The sequence below is a fragment of the Giraffa tippelskirchi genome, chromosome 13 (assembly GCF_054371585.1).
Source record: "Giraffa tippelskirchi isolate mGirTip1 chromosome 13, T2T-mGirTip1v1.2.pri, whole genome shotgun sequence".
In the NCBI taxonomy this organism is placed as follows: domain Eukaryota; kingdom Metazoa; phylum Chordata; class Mammalia; order Artiodactyla; family Giraffidae; genus Giraffa; species Giraffa tippelskirchi.
Genome location: NC_137287.1, coordinates 78,033,866 through 78,056,661, shown reverse-complemented (window position 1 = coordinate 78,056,661; position 22,796 = coordinate 78,033,866). Strand labels below are relative to the sequence as shown.

General features: G+C 43.4%; 1 protein-coding gene and 1 long non-coding RNA gene across 51 annotated transcripts in view; one reads left to right on the top strand and one right to left on the bottom strand.

Moving 5' to 3' along the window:
- The window catches only part of SVIL (supervillin), a 259,115-nt gene that overhangs the window by 199,354 nt on the left and 36,965 nt on the right, over positions 1–22,796 (top strand). For 18 of the 50 annotated variants that reach the window (XM_081553941.1, XM_081553947.1, XM_081553966.1 and 15 more), the window contains 2 exons: positions 8,096–8,225; positions 20,558–20,705. In XM_081553941.1, the coding sequence (XP_081410067.1) occupies positions 8,096–8,225; positions 20,558–20,705 (278 nt within the window). Of the gene's footprint in view, positions 1–8,095; positions 8,226–12,056; positions 12,105–12,867; positions 12,946–20,557; positions 20,706–22,796 lie in introns of all 50 variants that reach the window. The other 32 variants (XM_081553963.1, XM_081553965.1, XM_081553953.1 and 29 more) reach the window with 2 other exon arrangements.
- On the bottom strand, positions 7,736–11,694 carry LOC145531439 (uncharacterized). The gene is made up of 2 exons (XR_014072446.1): positions 11,657–11,694; positions 7,736–10,693 (listed from the first exon to the last, which is right to left on the bottom strand). It is a non-coding gene; the product is annotated as an uncharacterized LOC145531439 (long non-coding RNA).

Genomic DNA, 22,796 nt, shown 5'->3' with positions numbered 1-22,796 from the left:
TTCCCGGCATCACTTGTTTTGAATTTCGCTTTCGCAGTTTAGACTCTTAAGAAGTAGAGACCAGACTTTGGACTTAGCCAGTTTCCTTCATCATTTCTTCTAAACAACTACAGCCTGAGGAAGTAGTTCGGTCTTCCTTGATCTTGTGGGTCTGTCTCTTTCCTGCTCAGGACTTGTTTTTGTTTTTGTTTCTTTAAAGCTGGCAGTATGGACTGGCAAATTCTCTGGACTCAGAGATTTTCTTGGAATTGACTTTTTATTTTTTCTCTTAATAATTTTATTTGTTTAGTTTTTACTATGCCGAGTCTTCTTTGCAGCATGAGCTTTTACCTAGTTGCAGTAAGCAGGGACTACTCTCTAGTTGGGGTGCATGGACTTCTCATTGCGATGTCTTCTCTTGTGGCAGAGCACGGGCTCTAGGGTGCGCGGGCTTCCATAGTTAAGGCACATGGGCTCAGTAGTTGCAGCTCCTGGGCTCTAGAGCACAGGCTCGGTAGTTGTGGCGCACAGGCCTAGTTGCTCTGTGGCACGTGGGATCTTTCTGGATCAGGGATCAAACCCGTGTCTCCTGCATTGGCAGGCAAATTCTTTACCACTGAGCACCCAGGGAAACCCAGGACTTGAGCATCTTAAGTCCTTTCTCCCGAGGACCACAGAGGTGCTTCTTGTGTTTCTATCATGTTGGCATCACAGAGCGCTGAAGATGGCCCTTCGAAGGAGCCAATATATCCCTGTTTCATAGACATATACTAAGACTTAGAAAAGCGTAGCGACTGAGAAATTAGAGGAAATCCTCCATACAGTCCTCTTTTTTACAACATATGTGTTGCTCAAGAAAACATATCTGTAAGTTCCTTTTCTTTCTTCATCTTTCTGACATATAGAATGTCCAGTTTGGATCATAACTAGCCTAAAGTTGAGGATATATTTTGCTTTGCCCATCGAATTGATAGCATCACTGTTTCATAACAGCCTACATGGTTTGGGTCTTAAACCCAAACACCTAATGGGGGACTTCTTGAAAACCATGGTAAATCAGATACATTTTGTGTTGCTTAAGGATAAAATCTTTGCTACCTCTTTAAAAGTAGATGAGCGTGTACCCCAATGTTCATCGCAGCACTGTTTACAATAGCCAGGACATGGAAGCAACCTAGATGTCCATCAGCAGATGAATGGATAAGGAAGCTGTGGTACATATACACAATGGAATATTACTCAGCCATTAAAAAAAATACATTTGAACCGGTTCTACTGAGATGGATGAAACTGGAGCCCATTATACAGAGTGAAGTAAGCCAGAAAGAAAAACAACAATACAGTATACTAATGCATATATATGGAATCTGAAAGATGGTAACGATAACCCTATATGCGAGACAGAATAAGAGACACAGATGCATGGAACAATTTTATGGACTCTGAGGGAGAAGGTGAGGGTGGGACGTTCTGGGAGAATGGCATTGAGACATGTGTATTGTCATATGTGAAACAGAGCACCATTCCATGTTCGATGCATGTGACAAGGGCTCAGGGCCGGGGCAATGGGATGATCCAGAAGGATGAGAGGGGGAGGGAGGTGGGGGGGGGGTTCGGGAAGGGGAACACATGTAAACCCATGGCTGATTCTTGTCAATGTATGGCAAAAACTATTACAATATTGTAAAGTAATTAGCCCCCAACTAAAATAAATAAATTTATAAAAAAAAAAAAAAAAAAGTAGATGAGGCTTTTAGAAATCTTATTTCCACAGTTACTGTAACAACTGCATCTGTGCTTTCACTTTGGGGCGGAGAAGATTACTAAAAAATGTGAAAGAGCCAACCTTTCACTGGGATGTTGATGGAGCTTAAGGATGTATTGAAGTCCCAGAAATGTTGAAGAGGCCGCCCGTGCCTCTGGTGAGCCTGCACTCCTGCCTTCTAGGACCCCGGCGGGGGTCCCCTGTGTTCCCTGTGAGTCCCACAATCCACCCAGCTAGACTGGAGGTTCTTACTTTGCAGCCTCAGAGTTCAACCACTAGAGGGCCACAGGTTCATGTAAGAGTTTGGGGCAGGCATGTCTTTTTTCCTTTGCTGCCTCCTTTTCTGATCTTTGATTTGCCCTCATTTAAAAGTCCTATTAGTTCACTCCTCCAGCCTATAAATCAGCCACGACCCAAGATCTAGTCTAAGGACTAGTCCATGCTCTTTTCAGCCACGTCTGTGTGGTACCTGTGATTCTCTGAAATGAGGGGACATTTTTAAAGGAGGAAGGAAAAACTGTACAGCAGCTTAGAGGGACACGATCTGCCTGGCCCACACTTGACTGAATGCTGACTGCCGTGAGCCTGCAGAACTTGTTCCAATCAAGTCAGGCTGTCAGACCAGTGCTGCTGAAATGTCCTGCCTTGGGCCAGTATTGCCTGTTGGGAACACATGGGCTATGGCTGTAGGGAGAGCCACTTCCCCAGTGGCCTGGCAGATACCCACGTGGTGGCCCTGGGCCCAGGTTCGGGGTAAATAACGAGGGACTACTACTCACTGGTAGTAGTGACCTAAGCAGTAGTAAACTAAGCAGATGCCCAGTTCTCAACATCCCAGCCCTGCAAATAGCACGACTTGGTAGATGCTAAAAGCACTGCCAGTTGTTTGAATTGCATAGGCAGTAATTTATGGCATGTGGGCTTCCTAGGTGGCGTTAGTGGTAAAGAACTCCCCTGCCAATGCAGGAGACCCAAGAGACGCAGGTTCAATCCCTGGGTTGGGAAGATCCCCTGGAGAAGGGCTTGGCAACCCACTCTAGAATTCTTGCCTGGAAAATCCCATGGACAGAGGAGCCTGGCAGGTTGCAGGCCATGGTGTTGCAAAGAGTTGGACACGACTGAAGTGACAGCACACAGCCATGTAGGACCAGATACTCAGCTCCCTGGCCCTCTGTGGTGCATAGTGGGTCTGCAGGGAGTCAGGAGGGTTGTGAGACTGCAGGAGAGAAGGTGTTTGGAAAGGTCCCCCACCTTCCTGAGCTTGTTCAACACCAAGTAGGGAATCTAGAGGGACTGGAGTAATACGTGTGTGTTTCAGTGCATGTTAATTTCAGGTTTACCATTACCTGCACTCTGCAGGCTTGGGCTGGATTCAGTACCATGTGGGCTCAAGTGAAGCTCAGTTTCTTCCATATTATTTTGGTTACTCCGTAGTCTTTGGAAGTGAGACTTCCAAAGGTGATCCTGAGGATGACCCTGTCAGCACATCCAGAAGCAAGATTTCAGGTTCTTGGAAGGGAGGAATTCTTTGAAGGCCATCCCAGCAGGGAAAAAAAAAAAAAAAAATATATATATATATATATATATATATATATATATATATAAATTCAGAATACAATACAGTTTCTAACACATGAGAGTGAAAACATGCCTGGTGAGCTCACACACAAGGAGTGAAACAAGCCACGCCCTAGGATAGGAGGGCAGGATATGCCCGGGATGGAACCAATAGCTCCCAGCCTCCGTGACATGCAGGGTGACCTGAGTGAGTGACATCCTTGGCCTGTGTGTGCATCCTTGCCTCATGCAGGATAATGATATCTGGTCTCTTAGAGGTCATGGGGCATATTAGCAGAATACATGGTGGACCACAGAGTGATGAGAGATCCACGCTTTGTCTTTTCCTAAATCAGTTCTCCATTCCCAAAGCAGCCACCAAGGTAACCAGCCAGAGAAACCACCACAATGAGAAGTCCTTGCACTGCAACTAGAGAGTAGCCCCCACTCACTGCAACCAGAGGAAGCCCTCACACAGCAACAAAGACCCTGCACAACCAAAAATAAATTAATTAGTTAAAAAAGAAAAGACTATAACCAAGGAAGAGCCAGCTAGAAGAGATGCACAGTGCGAGGTGTGAAGAAAGGGTATGATTCTTTAGATGATGTTGCCATTGCTTCAGATATTTGGGATCTTATTTTTGAGAATGTCTTTAAAGACCAGAGTACATCATAAACCCAACTTCTGAAACTGCATTTTTAAAAAAATTTCTCTGAAATCACTTAGACTCTAATCTGATTAGAAAGGTAAGGTAGCCAAGATGAATAACTACTGGTGGGTCAAGGGTGAAGAAAGAGAGCTGGTTCTGAGCTGTAAGGAGAATATCAATGAAGCAAATGTCTGTGTTCACAAGATGATGAATTAGAAATACATCTTTGTGTGGGTGTGAAAGTGCTGGCATGCTTATTTTTTGGAAGTCTTCTTTATAGACACTTTGAAGGCTCTACTGCAGCATGCAAATGCTCTTGATTTCTTTTCATGATTTGATTTTACTCAATTATTTTTCCTATTAGAAGAAAACTGACTCAGTTCAGAATAATTGGAGGAAAGATCAATCTTAGTCCATATAGTCTCACCTTCAGATGGAAACCCTTAAGGGAATTTAGTATCTCTTTTCAAGCACATGAACTAGCCCTTGTAGAAGGCAGAACACTGCCAAGCGTCACAGATGATAGAATCTGGGGCTAAATGAGAGCACGTAGGGCGCAAAGAGTTGGACACGACTGAGGAACTCAGCACAGCACGGGGCCTGATTTAGATACAAAATTCTGACTCTGATTTCCAAGTGGATTTCCCCCCCCACCACTGAGTAGTTGTCTGATACCAGCTGGGTGTCCTACAATTCCACCCAGTTTTGACACTGTCTACCCGGAGATAGGATCACACCAGAGGGTAAGGGCTTGGGTCCTGCAAGACAGTCCCTCCCCACTTCTTCAGACACCTGTTGTAAGTCCAGGCCCTTATCTGTGTTCCTGACCCGTTTCCCAGATATAGACTGGAGATTTCAACATCCTTATCCTTGGATTCAATCATTTACTAGAGTGGCTCACGGAACTCAGAGAAATATTCTCATTTACTAGACCTCAAGTTTTTGTAGAAGAATGTAGGACTTCCCTGGTGGTACCATGGATAAGAATCCACCTGCCAATGCAGGGGACACGATTCCTGATCCAGGAAGATCCCACATGCTATGGAGCAACTAAGCCTGTGCACCGCAACGACTGAGCCTGAGCTCTAGAGCCCAAGAGCCGCGACTGCTGAGCCCATGTGCTGCGAATGTTGGAGCCCTCATGCCTAGAGCCTGTGCTTTGCAACAAGAGAACCCACCACAGTGAGAAGCCCATGCAAGTAGAGAGTAGACCCTGCTCACTGCAACCAGAGAAAGCCCCCAAGCAGCAACAAAGACCCAGCACAGCCAAAAATAAATAACTTTTTAAAAACCAATATAAGGAACAGCCAGCTAGAAGAGATGGATAGTGCAAGGTGTGAGGAAAGGGTGTGGAGTTTCATGCTCTCCCTGGGTTTGCTACCCTCCCCAAACCTCCATGTGTCCACCAAACCAAGAACTCTTGGAACCTTGTCCTTTTGGCCTTTTTGTGGAGGCTTTATTACATAGACATGATTGCGTTGAGTCACCAATGGCCAGTGACTTAATTAGTCTCCAGCCCTTTTCTCCTTCCTGGAGGTCAGGTTCAATTCAGTTCAGTCGCTCAGTCGTCTGACTCTTTGCGACCCCATGAACCGCAGCACACCAGGCCTCCCTGTCCATCACCAACTCCCGGAGTCCACCCAAACCCATGTCCATCAAGTCGGTGATGCCATCTAACCATCTCATCCTCGGGGTAGGACTAAAAGTTCTAACCACCTAATCACATGTTTGGTTCTCCCAGCAACACATCCCCAACATACATGCTTCTAAAGGTCATCTCATTCACATAAGTTGACACATTTATCACTCTCATCATTTAGGAAATTCCAAAAGTTGTGGGAGCTCTGTGCCTGCAAAGAGGACAATGACCAAGTGTGTATTATAAATCACAATATCACAGATAAATGATAGTTTCGTAGAGTAGACATTTGGGTCTTATCTGCAGTCACATAGAGAGAAAGGGAGGGAAGGAAGAAGAAGAGGAAGAAGCTGGATGAGGGGAAAGGTCCATAGGTTGAAGCTCTTGCACCCTTTGGAAAGTCTTCCTGGCTTACCTTCCTTATTTGACTGAACAAATAGACAAGTATAAATATGGTTATACATGAATTTGTAGATGTACATGGGTTCATATTTACTGTAAAACTTGTTTTCTTATTTGCTTAACTAAACTTTTATTGTACAGTGTGATATACCTCTCCTTCAATTTTTAAAAAAAAATTTATTGGAATATAGTTGCATTGGAAAAGACCCTTATGCCAGGAAAGATTGAGGGCAGGAGGAGATGGGCGCAACAGATGGTTGGATGACATCACCGACTCAATGGACATGAATTTACGCAAACTCTGGGAGATAGTGAAGGACAGGGAAGCCTGGTGTGCTGCAGCCCATGGGGTCACAGAGAGTCAGACGTGACTTAGCGACTAAACAACAACATAGTTGCTTTACGATGTTGTGTTACTTTCTGCTATACAGCAAAGTGAATCAGCTATACATATACCCATATCCCCTCTTTATTGGATTTCCTTCCCATTTAGGTCACCACAGAGCACTGAGTAGAGTTCCTTGGGCTCTACAGTCAGTTCTCATTAGTTATCTGTTTTATACATAATATCAATAGTGTATACATGTCAATCCCAATCTCCCAGTTCACCCCACACCCCCACCCCCCCTTGGTATCCATACATTGGTTCTCTACATCTGTCTCTATTTCTGCTCTGTAAATAAGGTCATCTATACCAATTTTTTCAGATTCCACATGTATGTGTTAATATGCGATATTTGTGTTTCTCATTCTAAGTTACTTCACTCTGTGTGACAGACTCTAGGCTCATCCACATCGCTACAAATGACCCAATTCCATTCCTTTTTTATGTCTGAGTTATATTCCATTGTATATATGTACCACATCTTCTTTATCCATTCCTCTGTTGATGGACATTTAGGTTATCTCCATGAGGCGTGTGATATATTTCATCCCATCTCCAATTCAAATATTTAATGGAGTCAGGACACTTGGTAGAAGGGCCCTTAGAGACTATCTAGTTCAGTCTCCATTGTGACCAGTAAGGAAGGGACTTGACAGGACTTAACAGCCAAAATAGGGCTTATATGTTGCTTAAAAATACACTCTTCATGGATGTGTATTAATGAATGTTTAAAAGACCCAGCCCAGCAGACCCAGCTGTAAGGGAAAGGGTCCAGTCATTTTTTCCCCCCTAATCTTTAAATTGTTTGAACACCAGCTCAAATGAGTTTAATGATCACCAGTTTTGTGCCTTTTATCTTTCTGGTGTTTGTCCAACTTAAATGTCCAAGACTGAAACAGCCTTCTGTTCATGAGAATAACCTTTCACAAATTTTCACATCCAAGCAGCTTTTTATCAAGTCACACCATAGTTGACCTAAAGTAGGTTAGATAAAGACCTGAGTTAATTAGATTCTTTTTTTGTATATAGCTATCTCCTGAGGAAAACTGGAGTGATCATTTTAAAAATGGGTTTCTAGAGAAGTTTCTGTATTAAGAAGGCAGATTGATTAAGAAGGCAGATTGGAAAGACCAGCTCATTTGGAAGAAAATAGTATGACTTAGAATTCAAGAACAGAAACATTCTTAAATATCAGCTTTTACCTGTAATTATAAACATATGATGTCTAGAGATTGTCTATATTCTGTTGCTTTAAATTGTTAAACTCATTTCTGCTATATTTTCTGCAAATAAGTCCCATCCACCCTTGGCATTACATGTTAATTCCTCACGTGACCAGGAGGGGTCACTAGAAGACATTTTTCTCTGGGTACATTTATTTTTATTTTCCTTTGTGCCCTCAGCCCAAACGCAAGGCAAAAACAGAGATATTCCTTTGGTAAAATGATGTTCCATCTTTTATCTGGGAAGTCAGGCTTCAGATTTGCTTTTCCATCAAACTTTCAAACCTTTGGGATCATCTTAGAGAATGTAATACTCTACATAATACAATTATATTAGTTTTCCAGACATACTTTCTTCCAAATAAATGCCATTCAGAAAGATTCAAGTTAGGCAGCTGTGGTCATTTCTTACTTATGGCTAACTTACTTAAATTGTGGTTCTTTTCCAAGGAAGGATTGGTGCTGAACTGTTTGGTTGGCATGTCTTCTTCTTAGATTAGCACTGTTGAAGAAGAGTGGTGAGGAAGACTGGAGAAACAGACTCAACAGAAAGCAGGAATACGGCAAAGCCTCCATCACTAGCAGCCTGCACATCCAAGAAACGGAGCAGTCACTCAAGAAGAAGGTAACGTTGTCTGTGCTCAGAAAAAGCATTCTAACTAACATCATGCTTGGATGTGCATCCACCAGGCAAGCATGCACAGCTTAACTAGTTACTACCCTGGGATGCATCAGCTCTCTCTTGCCACTAGGGTCCACACCTAAAGTCTGCCCACAGCAGCTTCAGTTGATCACCAGCTGAAGTCTTGAGATGCCCTAGAATTGGGAACAGTGCCACATACCTAATGCATCAGCAGGCAGATTCCTATATGTGGAAGTGTGCACTTTTATCTGTTTCAAATCTTCTAAAATGAAGTCTGATTTTACAGTGTTATTAAGCCCTTTTGTATCTATATACCTATATCTGTAGAGACATACTGCAGTCCATGGGGTTGCAGAGTCTGACACAACTGAGCAACTGAACTGAACCAAACTGATATCTATATATGTAATTATAGATTTAGATGTGTGTGTGTATAGATAGATAGATCGATCTAGCCACATACACAGTATGCAGGATATTAATTCTCTGACAACCAGGAATTGAACCTGTGTCCCCTGCAGTGAAAGCATGGAACCCTAAACACTGGACTGCCAGGAAGTCACCTTATTAAAGCCTTGAGAATGAAAAACTCATGACTGCTAACCGTTTATTAGTTGCATATAGAATATGGGTTTGAATGTCCTAGGCCTAGATTTAAAGCATGCATATACAAGAGGACACAATTGTGGTTGGTGAGGACGTGTCACAGAAGTCATGGAACATGATGATCGGGTAGGCCTTTTATTGAGAAAGTATAGCAAAGTATGTTACAAGTTTTAAGAAAATTCAGTAACACACTGTTGTCAATCTGGGCAAGCATTTCATATGCAAATATACCAATGAGTTGTTAAATGACTAGTCATAATGACCAGCTTTTGACCAGTCAGTGCACACTTTCAAAGTGAACAGTGATTTCCTACTGCCTGGCCCTGTGATGGCAAATGCATCTGCTGGCTGGGGGCAGTGTGGGTGCTGTACCACTCCACTGGCCAACTGCTAGGATCACAGGACTTCAAACAAAAAGGAAAAATGCTTCCAACCAGATGATCACCTAGACCCCTTCCAGCTCTAAAACAATGTAATAAGCCTCCATGGAAGAAAGAAGTGATGAACATGACCTTGATGCACTCAGAAACTTACATAAGAAGGAGGTGTGTCCATGGGGCCATGAGGACAGAGTTCTGACACTATTTCCTATGGCTCTTCTGTGTTTTCCCTGGGTTAAATTGGAACAGCAATTTGAATTCTCTCTTTTGAGTCAGACTTGACTTCAAAGATAATCACTAAAGACAGTTAACGCTCAGCCATTTGCAAAGCTCTCAAATATGACTGGATATTAAAGAGCCTACATAGGAAATCTTTATTTCCAGAATGAGATCCAGAAGTGAAAGAAAAGTAGGTCCCTCCAATGATTGGCTGCCATTGCCCACAAACTTTATTTAAAAGTTTGATTTGAAAGTATTGGTTCCCAGGTAACTTTAGTACTTAACTCTTGGTCATGTTGAAAGATGCAAAGAAATTTCCCCAAGCAGGTCCCGAATGGCATGGTAAAAAGGATGGCTACAAAGCACAAAGCCAGGTAGATTTCTTACAAATAGTAGAATCAGTTTCAACACTCTGCCCCACTTAGGGGACAGGGGTCGGCAGAGGCAGGGTAGACCAGAAGGCTCGGAATAGTAGATGAGATCAGAGGAGCCTTAACGCTAGACTGAGATTCTCAGGAGGCAAGAGATGGGAGAAGGTGACTGCAGTTGCCCCTGGGGTGGTAAACCCTACCAACAGCAGCCGTGGCTTGAGTAGGAAGTGCTGTCCTGGGCTCAGGGGTTCTGCAGCAGCAGTGAACTCATCATCGCTCTCCTACTCCTGACCTAGTTCACTTTGACCCAAGACAATAAGCTCTTTGAAGTTAAAATAAGCCCGTCTATTTTGGGCTTCTGTAGCAGGCATCAGGAAATCGCAGGTTCTCTTGAGGTCATGTGGTTTTCCCATGGCTTCTGAAGTGCCCTCGGTTTCGTGTCTTCCCAAGGGCAGGCTGTGTATTTCAGCCACACCTTAGCCATGCTCAGATGTGGTAGAAGAGCTGCCTTGAACCTGATCTGCCTCAAGTCAGTCCCCGGGGCAGCTGGAGGGCAGGCAGCGGAGCTTGAGACATGGCCAAGTTTTGCTGGGTAACTGAATGCTTCTCTGCAGAAGGAAGGACATTCATGACACATGCTCCATGAGGTTAGGATCTTGCTGCCTGGGCTGGAGCCAGACTTGCTAGAGGCACAAGCTCTGGAACCTTCCATCTTTTCCACCAAGGGAAAAGGGACTAGATTTACTGTCAGGTCATCACTTCCTGCAGTTTCTGAATTCATTGAAGGCACATATTCATGGTTGCCAAACATTTTACAGTTTGGCCTCCTCAAGCTTTTATTGTGTATGCTAAGCAGGGTCCCACGAGTTACAGCCTGTGGAAAAGCAAAGGAGGCAGGAAATGGAGATGGGCCTTTATATAAATCACTTCCCCTGTGAAAATCCATGCCATCCAATAAAAATATAATGTGAGCCCATGAGTAATTATAGAGATTGTTGTGTAACCACATTAAAAAAGATGTGAAGGATGCCTTGCAAATCTTAAATTGTTTTTGTTTCTGTCGAAGGGTTTGTCCCGAAACAAAACAAAATTTTGGTGCTCTAACTGGCATCTCATTTGGGGTCCTGTAAGGTTAAAAATAAAGGTATTCTTTTAGTCCATAAATCAATTTGGGGAATAAGTTAGTATTTTCTTTTCCCTATAAAAAGACCAATCATGCTTCAAGAGATGATGTAACCTAACATCACTTCCTTACTTTCCAAACTTATCCCCCTAAAATTAGGATGGATGGTTTGGAGCTTAAGAGTGCTATTTACCTTGCTGCCCCTGTCATTTCCTGCAACAAACAGCCTGGGTTCTTTCTCTTGCTGTCCCTCTCTCCTCCCTCTTGCTCTTGGTTTAGTCTAGGGCAATGCTAACCTGACTCATACATCTTTGCTTTTGTAGCATATAGAATTAGTTCTAAAGATGGCAAAGACCATGGTTTGTAGGTTTGGCTGGACTCACAGCACCAGGAACGTGATCCCTTCAGAGCCACTCATCCCATCCCAAGAGGGAGAAAAATGAAACAAAGCAAAGTTTAAAAGAAAAGGGATTTGGCAGAAGTCTCTTTGTTTCACCTAAATTGCAGTTATGTATTTTCCCAAAATCATTATTTAAAATTCCAACCCCATTTTGGCCTGTTTTTTGATATTTAGGCAGAGACAGTGACTCCCAGGCCCTTTGATCAAGATAACCATCCAAAGTTGTAGGCTTTTTCCAGGAAGTCAGAACCTTTTATAAAGTTTGTGGTTACGACCCGCCATCTATGTCTGAGCCACAGGTTAGGATTTGATACCTGGCTGTGCTTCCATCAAAGTGTCAAGTCAGCGAATCAAGCTAAACTCTGTGCTGTCCCCAGAACAAGTCCTTGAAAATTCTAGGCAGGTCAGTCTGCCACATTCGTGTTCTAATTGCCTGTGCCGTTGAAATTCCAAATTATGATGCAAGAGCATGCGGTCAATTGAAGGACAAAGGGTAGGAGGGCGAGGAGGACTGTTGGTCTGACCCCCAAATTACAGATAATCACCCCTTGGATGGGGGATGAACTCACTTGGTGTTTGTGCCACCCGACTGTGTGGGCATGTGCATGCTTCTCCTGGAACCCAGCACAGAGTTCTGGAAAATGCTTGTGACACTGTAACCTGACCCTACTCTTCCGACACTCTGCAACGTCTCCTATTTGTTTTAACCTATAGGAAGAAGGAGGATTTACAGATGATAATGACATTTCTAATCTGCTTTGGGTAAGCCTGACTCTAACACAGGTCTCCTTGCCACATGTAGCTCTCATCCTAGATAGTTCCCCTGGGTACCCCTCTCTGCTTGGTTTTCTTATCCCGAGGTGAGATGTCACCTCAATCCAGCACAGAAAGCTATCCTGTTTCCTGCCCTTTTTTAAAATTTTATTTTTAACTGAAGGATAATTGCTTTACAATATTGGGTTGGATTCTGCCATACAACAACAGGAATCAGCCATAAGTATACATACGTCCCCTCTCTCTTGAGCCTCCCTCCTACCCTACCTCCCCATCCCACCCCTCTAGGTCATCACAGAGCACTGGGTTGAGCTCCCTGTGCTATACAGCAGCTTCCCATTAGCTATCTCACACTGGTCAAAATGGCCATCATCAAAATAATTGTGAAATTTGGTTTCAGTCATAGAAGGAGAAAACGTGAGAGGCTTTAAAGAAGATAGTTTATATTCAATGTTAAAATGGTCCATGAAAGTCAGGGATCCCCTGTCCGAATATCTTCTGTAAATTGCAGTCATCTTACCAATAACTCAGAATTGATTTGGTTTTATTTACTATGCTTGTGTGGAGATTTCTGTTAGCATTCTAAAATAAAATAGAACAAGTAGGAAGGACTCTCTTGGGAAGAGAATTGAAATTGCAATGAGTAAATTAACTTTCTGTGAGAGAAAGCCTTGTTTTTGTCCTTCCCTCCTCCACCCTGCTCTGATAAATCATCTTTTTTCACCTCTAATCCTCTTGCTTTGCTCTATAGGAACCTGTATACGCTACTACTTATTCTCCTGCTCTACCTGCTGCCCATAAATACCTGTCTTTTGTATCTATTAATCAGGTGAGGAAAAGCCTACGTGTATTAAGCCTCATTGCAATTTCTGAGCGGCAGGGAGAAACTTAATTCATTTGGAAAAGTAACTCCTTTGTTGCATTTCTCTGTGTGTGTGTATGTGTGTGTGTGTGTGTATATAAATGTGATTACTTCATATATTTAGAGTCGATCACCCGGAGGGCATGGCAACCCACTCCAGTATTCTTGCCTGGAGAATCCCATGGACAGAGGAGCCTGGCAGGCTGCAGTCCATGGGTCGCAAAGAGTCAGACATGACTGAGCACGCACACACGTCGCAACCTTGGCTCAGACCTCTAGGGAGACCTATGGTATTAATTCATCTCATAGTCATGAAACTGGTTGAAGAAGAAAGTTTCCCCTTTGATCTGTGTTGTGGGTTTTTGGGTTTTTTTTTTGACTTTTCATTTTATATGAGAGTATAGCTGATTAACAATGTTGTGATAGTTTCAGGTGCATAACAGAATGACTCATCCATACAGATATATGTATCCATTCTCCCCCAAACTCCCCTTCCCTTCAGACTACCACATAATCCCATAGGTTAATATTCTAAATTGAGTCAGGAGCCCAAGAAGGAGCCCAGGGTGTTCCTGGCTCCAGTTCAGGAGACAGATTATCTTGCTTACCTTGGTCAAGTAGGAGGAGGTGGTGGAAGCACTCGGGGGCATGGAAGAGACAAGGTGGAAGCCGTGGTCCTGATGCGAGCTGGCTGCTGTGGCGCTGTTGGCATGGAAACCACAGTCCTGCTTTCCCACCTTCCACCTCGCTGTCTGAGCCCTACCAGAAGAGAGACCTAGCCTGGGCTGAGAAATTCTGTTAGTGCCTAATAACACAATGATGTTTAAAGCTAGAAATACTGACAATTGGTTTTTATTCCCCTTGGAATGTCCCTGGGGTCAAATTGTTAGAAAAAGTGGCGGCATCCCCTTTGCCACCACGAGCCCCAGGTGCTAGATGCCTTCTGTCTGTGGGACCTAGCTGGTCACTCCCGTCTTAGGGCCTCTGTCTCCACATCAGCTCAGGGACCATGCCTGGTCAGATGGCCTCTAACTGGAAAGGTCATGACTGTTCTTTTCCTTTAGGACTAGTGGTGACAAACTGGTCTTTGAGGTAGAGGCGCAGGATTTCAGCCAGAGGGAGGGTCTGGAGGGTCCTCTTGCTTCATTTGGCATTTTCATAAATGGAGACGCCCCATTTCTTCTCCTGAAGGAGACCTTTCTTGCACTTGCCTTAACTCCTTTCCTCTGAAGTTAGGAATGCAGGTCTATAGCAACCTAGCCCTGCATAACCAGCCGGTGTCCACTTCAAAAAACGAGGATAAACTCTGGAGCAAACCTGCTGTTCCATCACTAAGGGAGGAAATAAGTCGATGTTAAACTTTATTTTTTTAGTATTTATTTGTTTATTTGGCTGTCTCAGGTCTTAGTTGTGTCATGCAGGATCTTTCATTGAGGTCCATGGACTCTAGTTGTGGTGGACAGACTTCGTTGCTCTGCACACAGATTCTCTTGTTGTGACATGTGCAGGCTTAGTTACTCCCTGGCATGTGGGATCTTAGTTCCCCGACTAGAGATCAAATCCACATCCCTGCGTTGCAAGGCAAGTTCGTAACCACTAGACCACCAGGGAAGTCATGTCAATGTTAAACTTTAAAAGAAAAGATATATTATTAAAGTCTTTCATTTTTACATTCTTTTTTTTTTTAACATTCCTTTCTATGATGGTTCATTACAAGGCATTGAATATAGTTCCCTGTGCTATACAGTAGATCCTTGTTTATCTGTCCCATATATACTAGTTTATATCTGCAAATCCCACACTCCCAGTCCTTCCCTCCACCACCTTTATTGAAGTCTTTAAATATAAACTATGTACACTTACAAAATGGGCTTCCGTGGTGGCTCAGCAGTAAAGAATCTGCCTGCAGTGCAGGAGCCTCGGGTTTGATCCCTGGGTGGGGAAGATCCCCTGGAGGAGGGCATGGCAACCCACTCCAGTATTCTTGCCTGGGGTCGCAAAGAGTCGGACCCGACTGAGCGACTTTCACTTTCATTCTTGTCTGGAGAATCTCCTTGACAGAAGAGCCTGGTGACCCACAGTTCATAGAGTCACAAAGTGTTGGACATGACTGAAGTGACTTGGAATGCACACACTCATGCATACTTCTGTAATACACATGTTATATGTATATGTAGTATACCTTTTTATAGACTTTATTTTTTTAGAGTAGTTTGAGGTTCCCAGCAAAATTAAGCAGAAAGTATGGAGATTTTCCTCACACCTCCTGCTTCCCCCTACCCCGCCCACAGCCTCCCCCACTATCAACATCCCCCACTAGATGGCATATTTGTTTCATTTGCAAGCTGTTATCCCTCAGTGTCCATAGTTTGTAGTTGGGTTCTACTCTTGGTACTGTACATGCTAAGATTTTGACAAATGTGTAATGACACGTATCCATCATTATGATATCGTACAGAGTCCTTCTACTGCCCTAAAACCCCTCTGTGCTCTGCCTGCTCATCCTCCCTCTTCTTTTCCTTCCCTCCCAGGAAATTTATCTCTTTACTATAGTTTTTTACTTTTCCAGAATGTCCAATAGATGGAATCATACAAGGTGTAGCCTTTTCAGATTGACTTCTTGCATCCAGTAATATGCATTTAAGGTTCCCCTATGTATTTTCATGGCTTGATAGCTCATTTCTTTTTACCACTGAATAATAGTCCTTGCCTGGTTGGACCAGTTTATTTATCCATTTGCTTACTGAAGGTCATCTGGGTTGCTTCCAAGCTTTTGGCAGTTATGAGTAAGGCTGTTATAAACATCCATTGAAGGTTTTTGTGTGGACATAATTTTTCAACTTGTTTGGATATCAAAGAGCATGATTGCTGAATTATATGGTAAGAGTAAACTTTGTTTTGTAAGGAACTGCCAAACTACCTTTCAAAGCGGCTGAACCATTTTGCATTCCTACCAGCAATGAATAAGTATTCCTGTTGCCCCACATCCTCGCCAGCATTTGGTGGTGTCAGTGGTTTGAATTTTGGCCATTCTGATAGTTGTGTAGAAGTGTCTTGACATGTTTGCCTCAGGGCTATAGCAAAATAAGATTTCCCTTCGTTCCCTTCCTTTCATCTTGTTCTCTAGTTGCTAAGTCATGTCCAACTCTTTGCAACCACAGGGACTGTAATCCGCCAGGCTCCTCTGTCCATGGGATTCTCCCAGAAAGAATACTGGAATGGGTTGCCGTTTCCTTCTCCAGGGTATCTTCCCAACCCAGGGATCGAACCTGCGTCTCCTGCTTGGCAGGCAGATTCTTTGCCACTGAGCCCCCTGGGAAGCCTTTCTTTCATCTTAGTTGCTGGTAAATGATGACAAGACCAAATTATGGTCACTTTGAAACCCAAACCTAGTTGAGATCTTTTTCCACGTTTTGTCCAGGCCACTTGAGGCTCCGGGCCCTGGTGATGGATAGAAATCACTTAAGGAGGTGGCAAAGCTAAATTTCCTTAACAGTGCACAGTGTTTGAAAGGTGACTGCATTTTTGAAAACTGAGAATGCTGATTTGTTGCTGTACTTTATTTCTTTCACTTAACACATGCTTTTATGGTTTCTTCCTGTGATGTAGTTTCTCTCAAGGTGAGTAAGATAAAAATTTAAAAGCCAGATCACAATGTTTTCTATCTACAAAGCTCTCTACTTGTAGAAGAATCTTACCCTTAGAGCTACGCTAATCCTAGTCACACATTAGTTCTCTCTCTTGTGTATCACCTCTTGTGTCAGAAACATTTAATGAAATATGATTTCTGAGGTGTACGGAGACAAACCCATAAGTAACAACATGGTAACCCAAAGACGTTCTTCTCTATTAACGCTTTTCACAGTTTCCTACCAAGTCTCTGTTCATCCCTAAGACCCAACTTTCTTCCCAGATGTTTGACTACATTCCCTCTCTCTCTCTCTCTCTCTTCCACCCCCTACCCCTCCTCTTTCTGTACCATGTTCATGAGATCTATATTTGAACAAGTAAAGGCTAGAAGGGGTAGGGCTTCTATTCCTATTCCGCCCCAACTCCCCCACTCTTCGAGCAAATCCTAAATCTCATCAGTCAGACCTAGAAAAACCTGAAAAATGACACAATGCTTACTCTACTATGAATTATACCCTTCTCCAAATGAGGGAAGAAAAAACTTTGAAGGGAAAAGCAAGATAAGAGAATCATGATGTCTTATGCCAAAAAGAAAAAGTACATGGACAAAGAGGTCCATGTTACCTATTTAAACATTTTGAGTTCTAAAATTTAATATCAACTTGTGATACATTTTATTCATTTCTAAAGTGAATAAATAAACCATATACATATACCTCATTATATATATATGATATATATACACACATATGATATATATACAATGTATATATTATATATAATATGTATATATTGTACATACATACATATGTGTGTGTGTATATATATATACTTACTGTTACATTATAGAGCCATTTAAGGTCAGATAAGGGGAATTAGGGGGCTTTTGAGCAACCCTGCTAAGTGGCAACGTTAAGGTGAAACTTCTAGAGAAGCAAAAACTTTTATGTTTAGTAATATCATCTAGAAGCACATGAAAAGCATGCTCCCTAACATAGATCTGGCAAACTTCTGGACACTTTAAATCCTGGAACATCTGTGTATCCCAGGGCCCACATCCATCACTTTCTCCCAGGAGTTGCAGGAGAATCCGAAATAGAATTGCTGATTTGGGGACACTGTTTTTCTGAGTCATTAACCACCCCTCCACCATACCCAGGTCTTGGGAGATTCTACTGAGTTCACCATATAAATGGTAAAGTCTGGGTGTTTGGAAAAGAAAACTTTCTTGGCATTTTATATATTTTTAAAAATATGTTAAGGCAAGTGTCATATTGATTTGATTAAAATTCACTCCTGAAACCTCATTTTTCAAGAAAACTTATCCTCTTTTTCAAATTTTGATGAGGCTTTCCTAGTAAGTCCATCTCATAGTTTATGAGGGCATGTGATTCAGAGAATTACCTGGAACCAGGGTCATCTTACCAATCATGAGTGGGAAAGTTAAGGAAAAGGGGTTTTAATTTGTTTGATAATTTTTTATTTTGATAAAATTTAAAACTTATAGAAATGTTGTCATGACAGCCAGGATACTCTCGTATACCCTTGAACAGACCGCCAGTTGTTGGTGTTTGTTCCCTCCCCCACCCCCTCTCACCCCCCATCCCCACTGCCAATGTCCCCCTTCACCCTTTTCTCCTGGATTGAATGATTGATTGATTGATTGATTGATTGGGCTGTTGTAACAGAATACTATAAACTGGGTAACTTATAAACAACAGAAATTTATTTCTCTCAGTTCTAGAGGGTAAGAAGTCCAAGATCAAGGTACTGGCAGATTCAGTGTCTGGTGAGGGTCCGCTTCCTGGTTCTTAGACCGCTGTCGGCTCCCTCACTGTGTCCTCCTGCAGCTGGAGGGGTGAGGGAGCTCTCGGGGGCCTCTTCTATCAGGGCACTAATCTCATTCTTGAGGGCTCTAGCCTCAGGACCTAATCACCTCCCAAACCCCACCTCCTAATGTGTCACATTAGGGATTAGGTTTCACTGCGTGAACTGGTGAGGGGCAGGGGACGCAGAGCCTTAGACTGCAGCGCACTCCCATAACCTCAACAGGACGGTCAAGAGGAGGAAATTTTATATTGATACATTGTTTATCTAACCCATAGACTATATCCCAACCGTGTTCATTTCCCCCCAATAATATCATTTTTAGCCCCCACTCCATCCCATCAAAGATCCAACCAGGACATTTAGTCATCATGTCTCTTTAGAAGACGGTTTTTAACCTAGTTTAATTGCTAGTGATCTCAAAATCAGTCCTGACTGTGACTGCTCTGAAGGAGAATTCCGTAAAAGGAAGATGTATAGGTTTGGTGATGGAGAAATCCGTGTCCATGGCTTAAACCGAATCTTAAGACTTGGCTTTTATGGGGCTGGAAAGGAAGGAGAGCCTCCCCACACCCCCGCCCCTGCCCCATTACCCTGCATCTCTCCATCCTCCTGGGGCTTTAAAAAGATTAAGGATGCTGACCTCTGTCATCTTCCTGAGTGAATCTGGAGGTTGTTTCCTATTGGTCAGTTAAGGGAAGCTAATTTGCCATAGTGGGATGGACAGCAGTGGAGAATAAAAGTGTCACCGAGTCCCCAGGGATGTATTTCCCCCTCAGGGCTCCTTGGTCCTCCCACTGCGTCTGTGGAAAACCTGAGGATCATGTTGATCTATACTGACTTCTTATCTAAGAAAGAACTCCTTACATGGGAAGAGGAGCATGGGGAGAGCTTGGGGAAGGAGAGCTCGCCTGTGGTTTGAAAGCAGATGCTCCAGCAGAAAGGGCCTCCGCGGATCTCAGAGATACTGAGGTTAAAGCGCAAGCACAAACCGGGGTCGCCATCATCCTTAGGACCCCTTTCCTAGGAAGGACCTGGAGGCAGAAGCGCCTTCTGCTCTTTGGCGATGCTTTTCTTTCCTTAACATTGGCTCCCATGGCAGCTTCCCTCCCGACACCCCCAACCCCTCCCGTCCACCGCCCCCCCACCCCAGTCTCCCTGCCTGGTACCCTACCCCCATCCCCAAAGAGATTTTGTCGTGAAAGGAGGGATGGGCAAAGGAGCAAGGAAAAGACACTCTCGGGCCAACACTGGAGGACCTTCCCCAGTGGTCAGCCTGCAAACAGCCGCTCATCTCCTCAGACCACGCCTCCGCCTCCTTCCTGCCCATCTCCGTCCTCCTCAGGCTCCCTCAAAAATCCTCCAGCTTCTGCCCTTTAGACCAAATAAGACTAAATAATGTCACCAAGGGCTTAGACGTTAAAGAGGCAACTGTCTCCAAAACCCCAATGAGAAACATTTGTAAGCCTTTTCTACGTAGAAATGTTATTATACATGTAGGTTATGTCTATAGCACAGTTCAGCCTCAGTGTCAGATATTCTGTGACTTAAAAGTCATCTTTGTGGGCTTAACATGGTTGCCTAACTGCCCTTATCAAATAGTTGCTGTAGGAAAAAGCACGTGAGTTCCAGAAAACCTTCTAAGAACACACCTCCCTCCTAATCAGCTTTCTCTACTTTATGGTTGACCATGTAGATAAAAATCTTTGATAGGTAAGCTTTTCCCAACCAACTGTGTTCTTTGAGCATGATGAACAAAGATTCCTAGTCAACTGAGTTTAGATGAGTGAAACAGAAGCTTGAAAACTCTGTAAGATTCATGGCAGGAAGACAGTCTCTCTCTTTCTGTTTCTTTTTACAAAGCATCATTTTGATATTCTGGTGTTCCAAACAAACAAGTGAAAAACCAAGTTCTAACCTGAAGTGCCAGGGTTGTTGGTGGTGATCTGTAGCCCAAGCCAGAAATAAGGAAGCCGGACCTATTTCAAGTAGAACAGCTGTGGACGTTAGCTGGGGACAGTGCAGGACCCTTCTTTGCTTTCCAGCTCATGAAATGCTCCATGCTAACGTTCATGCCTCTGTGACTTCCTCCTGTTTTCTCCCTGGTACACGCTGCAAACAGCGGGTCACAGAAAGTCGAGAGAGCCAGATGACTATTGAAGAGAGAAAGCATCTCATCACCGTGAGAGAGGACGCCTGGAAGACCAGGGGCAAAGGAGCAGCCAATGACTCCACCCAGTTTACCGTGGCCGGCAGGATGGTGAAGCGAGGTCAGAGTGTGTATGTGTGTGTATACGTGTGTGGACCTGTGTGTGAGCTTCGTCACCCACGGAGGGGACGGTGGCGTGGGATAGCTCACTTTAAAAAAGCAAGCCATGGTCTTTTCTGGTTTTCACTCTTAACTGAAGTTGTGTACATATTTTGTGAGATACTCCAACTGAAAATCTTCCTACAACAGCATCCTCTTCAACGTGACACATGATTCAGTTAGTCACATTTCAAAACAGTCATGTGGAAGTGCCCAGGTATCAAAGCAGTTTTGCAGATCTGCTATCAAACTTTTAGTCCTTTCCTGTAATCGCTTGGAAATCATTTCCATTTTCTTGCCATCTGGCAATCAGTTCACTCAAATAAGCCTTTCTCAGTGCAGAAGTTCGTCTTCCTTTTAGGGTAATTCCCAGGTCTCTTTCCATCAACCCAGAGTTCCCTGGCTACAAAGCCCTGTTTCCAGAGATGTTTTATTGGATGTCTAAAAGATGTATCCATTTCCAGGAAAGTGAGATTTCCCTGAAGACAGGTCATTTCTCTGCAGCTGAGCTCTTGAAACTGATTTTCAGTGGGAAGCCAAAGATTTGTGAAACTGACAAATCATATGGTTCGTCAAGTTGTCAGAAAGCTCTGCAGCTCCATAGCCTGTAGGAAATGGTTAAAATCTGGGGTCCCTTTGTCAGGTGCATGCACATACCTTCATTTTCTAAGCTATTGTTTGAGTAAATTTCTCAACTTAGTGATGAAGGTTTTCTCAATCAATAGAATTAACTTATATTGTCATCTGCTTTGTAGGTTTACAGTTCGCTTTTCTCAATACCTTGTGGGATCCTCAGTCATAGATGGAGCTTACCTCATTGTAGGCTCGGGATAAGTATTTGCAGAAGAAAGGAAGGAAGGGAGAGGAAACTCTTGAACTGAGATTAACCCAAATATTTGTGGAAGAATCCTTTCTAACAAATTTATTCTTAACTAATCTTGGAATTAAGGGAAGCCCTGGTGGCTCAGTGGTAAAGAATCCTCCTGCCAATGCAGGAGACACGGGTTCAGTCCCTGGGTTGAGAAGATCCCCTGGAGAAAGAAATGGCAACCCATTCCAGTATTCTTGCCTGGGAAATCCGATGGACAGAGGAGCCTGGGGGCTACAGTCCATGGAATCACAAAAGAGTCAGACGTGACTTAGTGACTAAACAACAACAATAATCTTGGAATTATCAAAGGATAACAGAAGGTGATTTACTCTCAGAATGAGGTGGCATTTGAGGATTTTTGTCACCAAGTCACAACTATTTCCTTTGCATGACTCCCATCCCTATGTTAACAAAAGCAGATTCTTCAGGCCCACAATGAGAACTTGAACCATAGCTCAGATCTTCCAGCTTCTAGCCTGGACTTTTATCCTGATGACCTTTTACTTGGGTTTCTTTTTTGTCTTTCATCTTAAAAATCATAATGTATTTGAAGCCTGGTCCTTACTACCAGATACCACTGTCCTTGTCCATGGAGATATCAGAGAAAGTAGCCTTGCTCTTAGGCAGTTGTGGAGAACAGAATCAGGGACATTCCTTCCCCCTGAGTGGATGAGTTTCCTTTCACATGTTCCTGAATAAATCAGGGATCTTTAACAGGTGCTTTATGACTCTGCTCGAGAAATATATTTTTTTGTACTTTCAATCTAATGAAAAAGCTGTACCCTGCTTTTCTGGTGTTTGTTATCACCTGCACAATCGTGTGTTTCACTGAGTCATTGGCTCTTTTGGATTTGCAGTGGTGGAACATCCACTTTACTACACTCGCCAAAGAATGAAATTGTCCCCACGCTGCAGCCACCAAGACTTCCTGACTCATCAGGTGACGGTGTAGCAGTGAGTGGCCAAGAGGCCTGCACGCTGATTTTCATCCTCTCACCCCAGAGGCTGTTTTCTCCCCGCACTTCATTAGGGCTGTCCCCCTGTTCATATTCGTAGAGTCCACAGATCAGTGAGTAGTCCGTAGATTTCTGTGGCACTCTAGATTCCTCCTAGAAGGAGGGTATTCAGAGTGTGCCTTTGAAGAAGAGAGAGCTGAGGGACTTCCCTGGCAGTTCAATGATT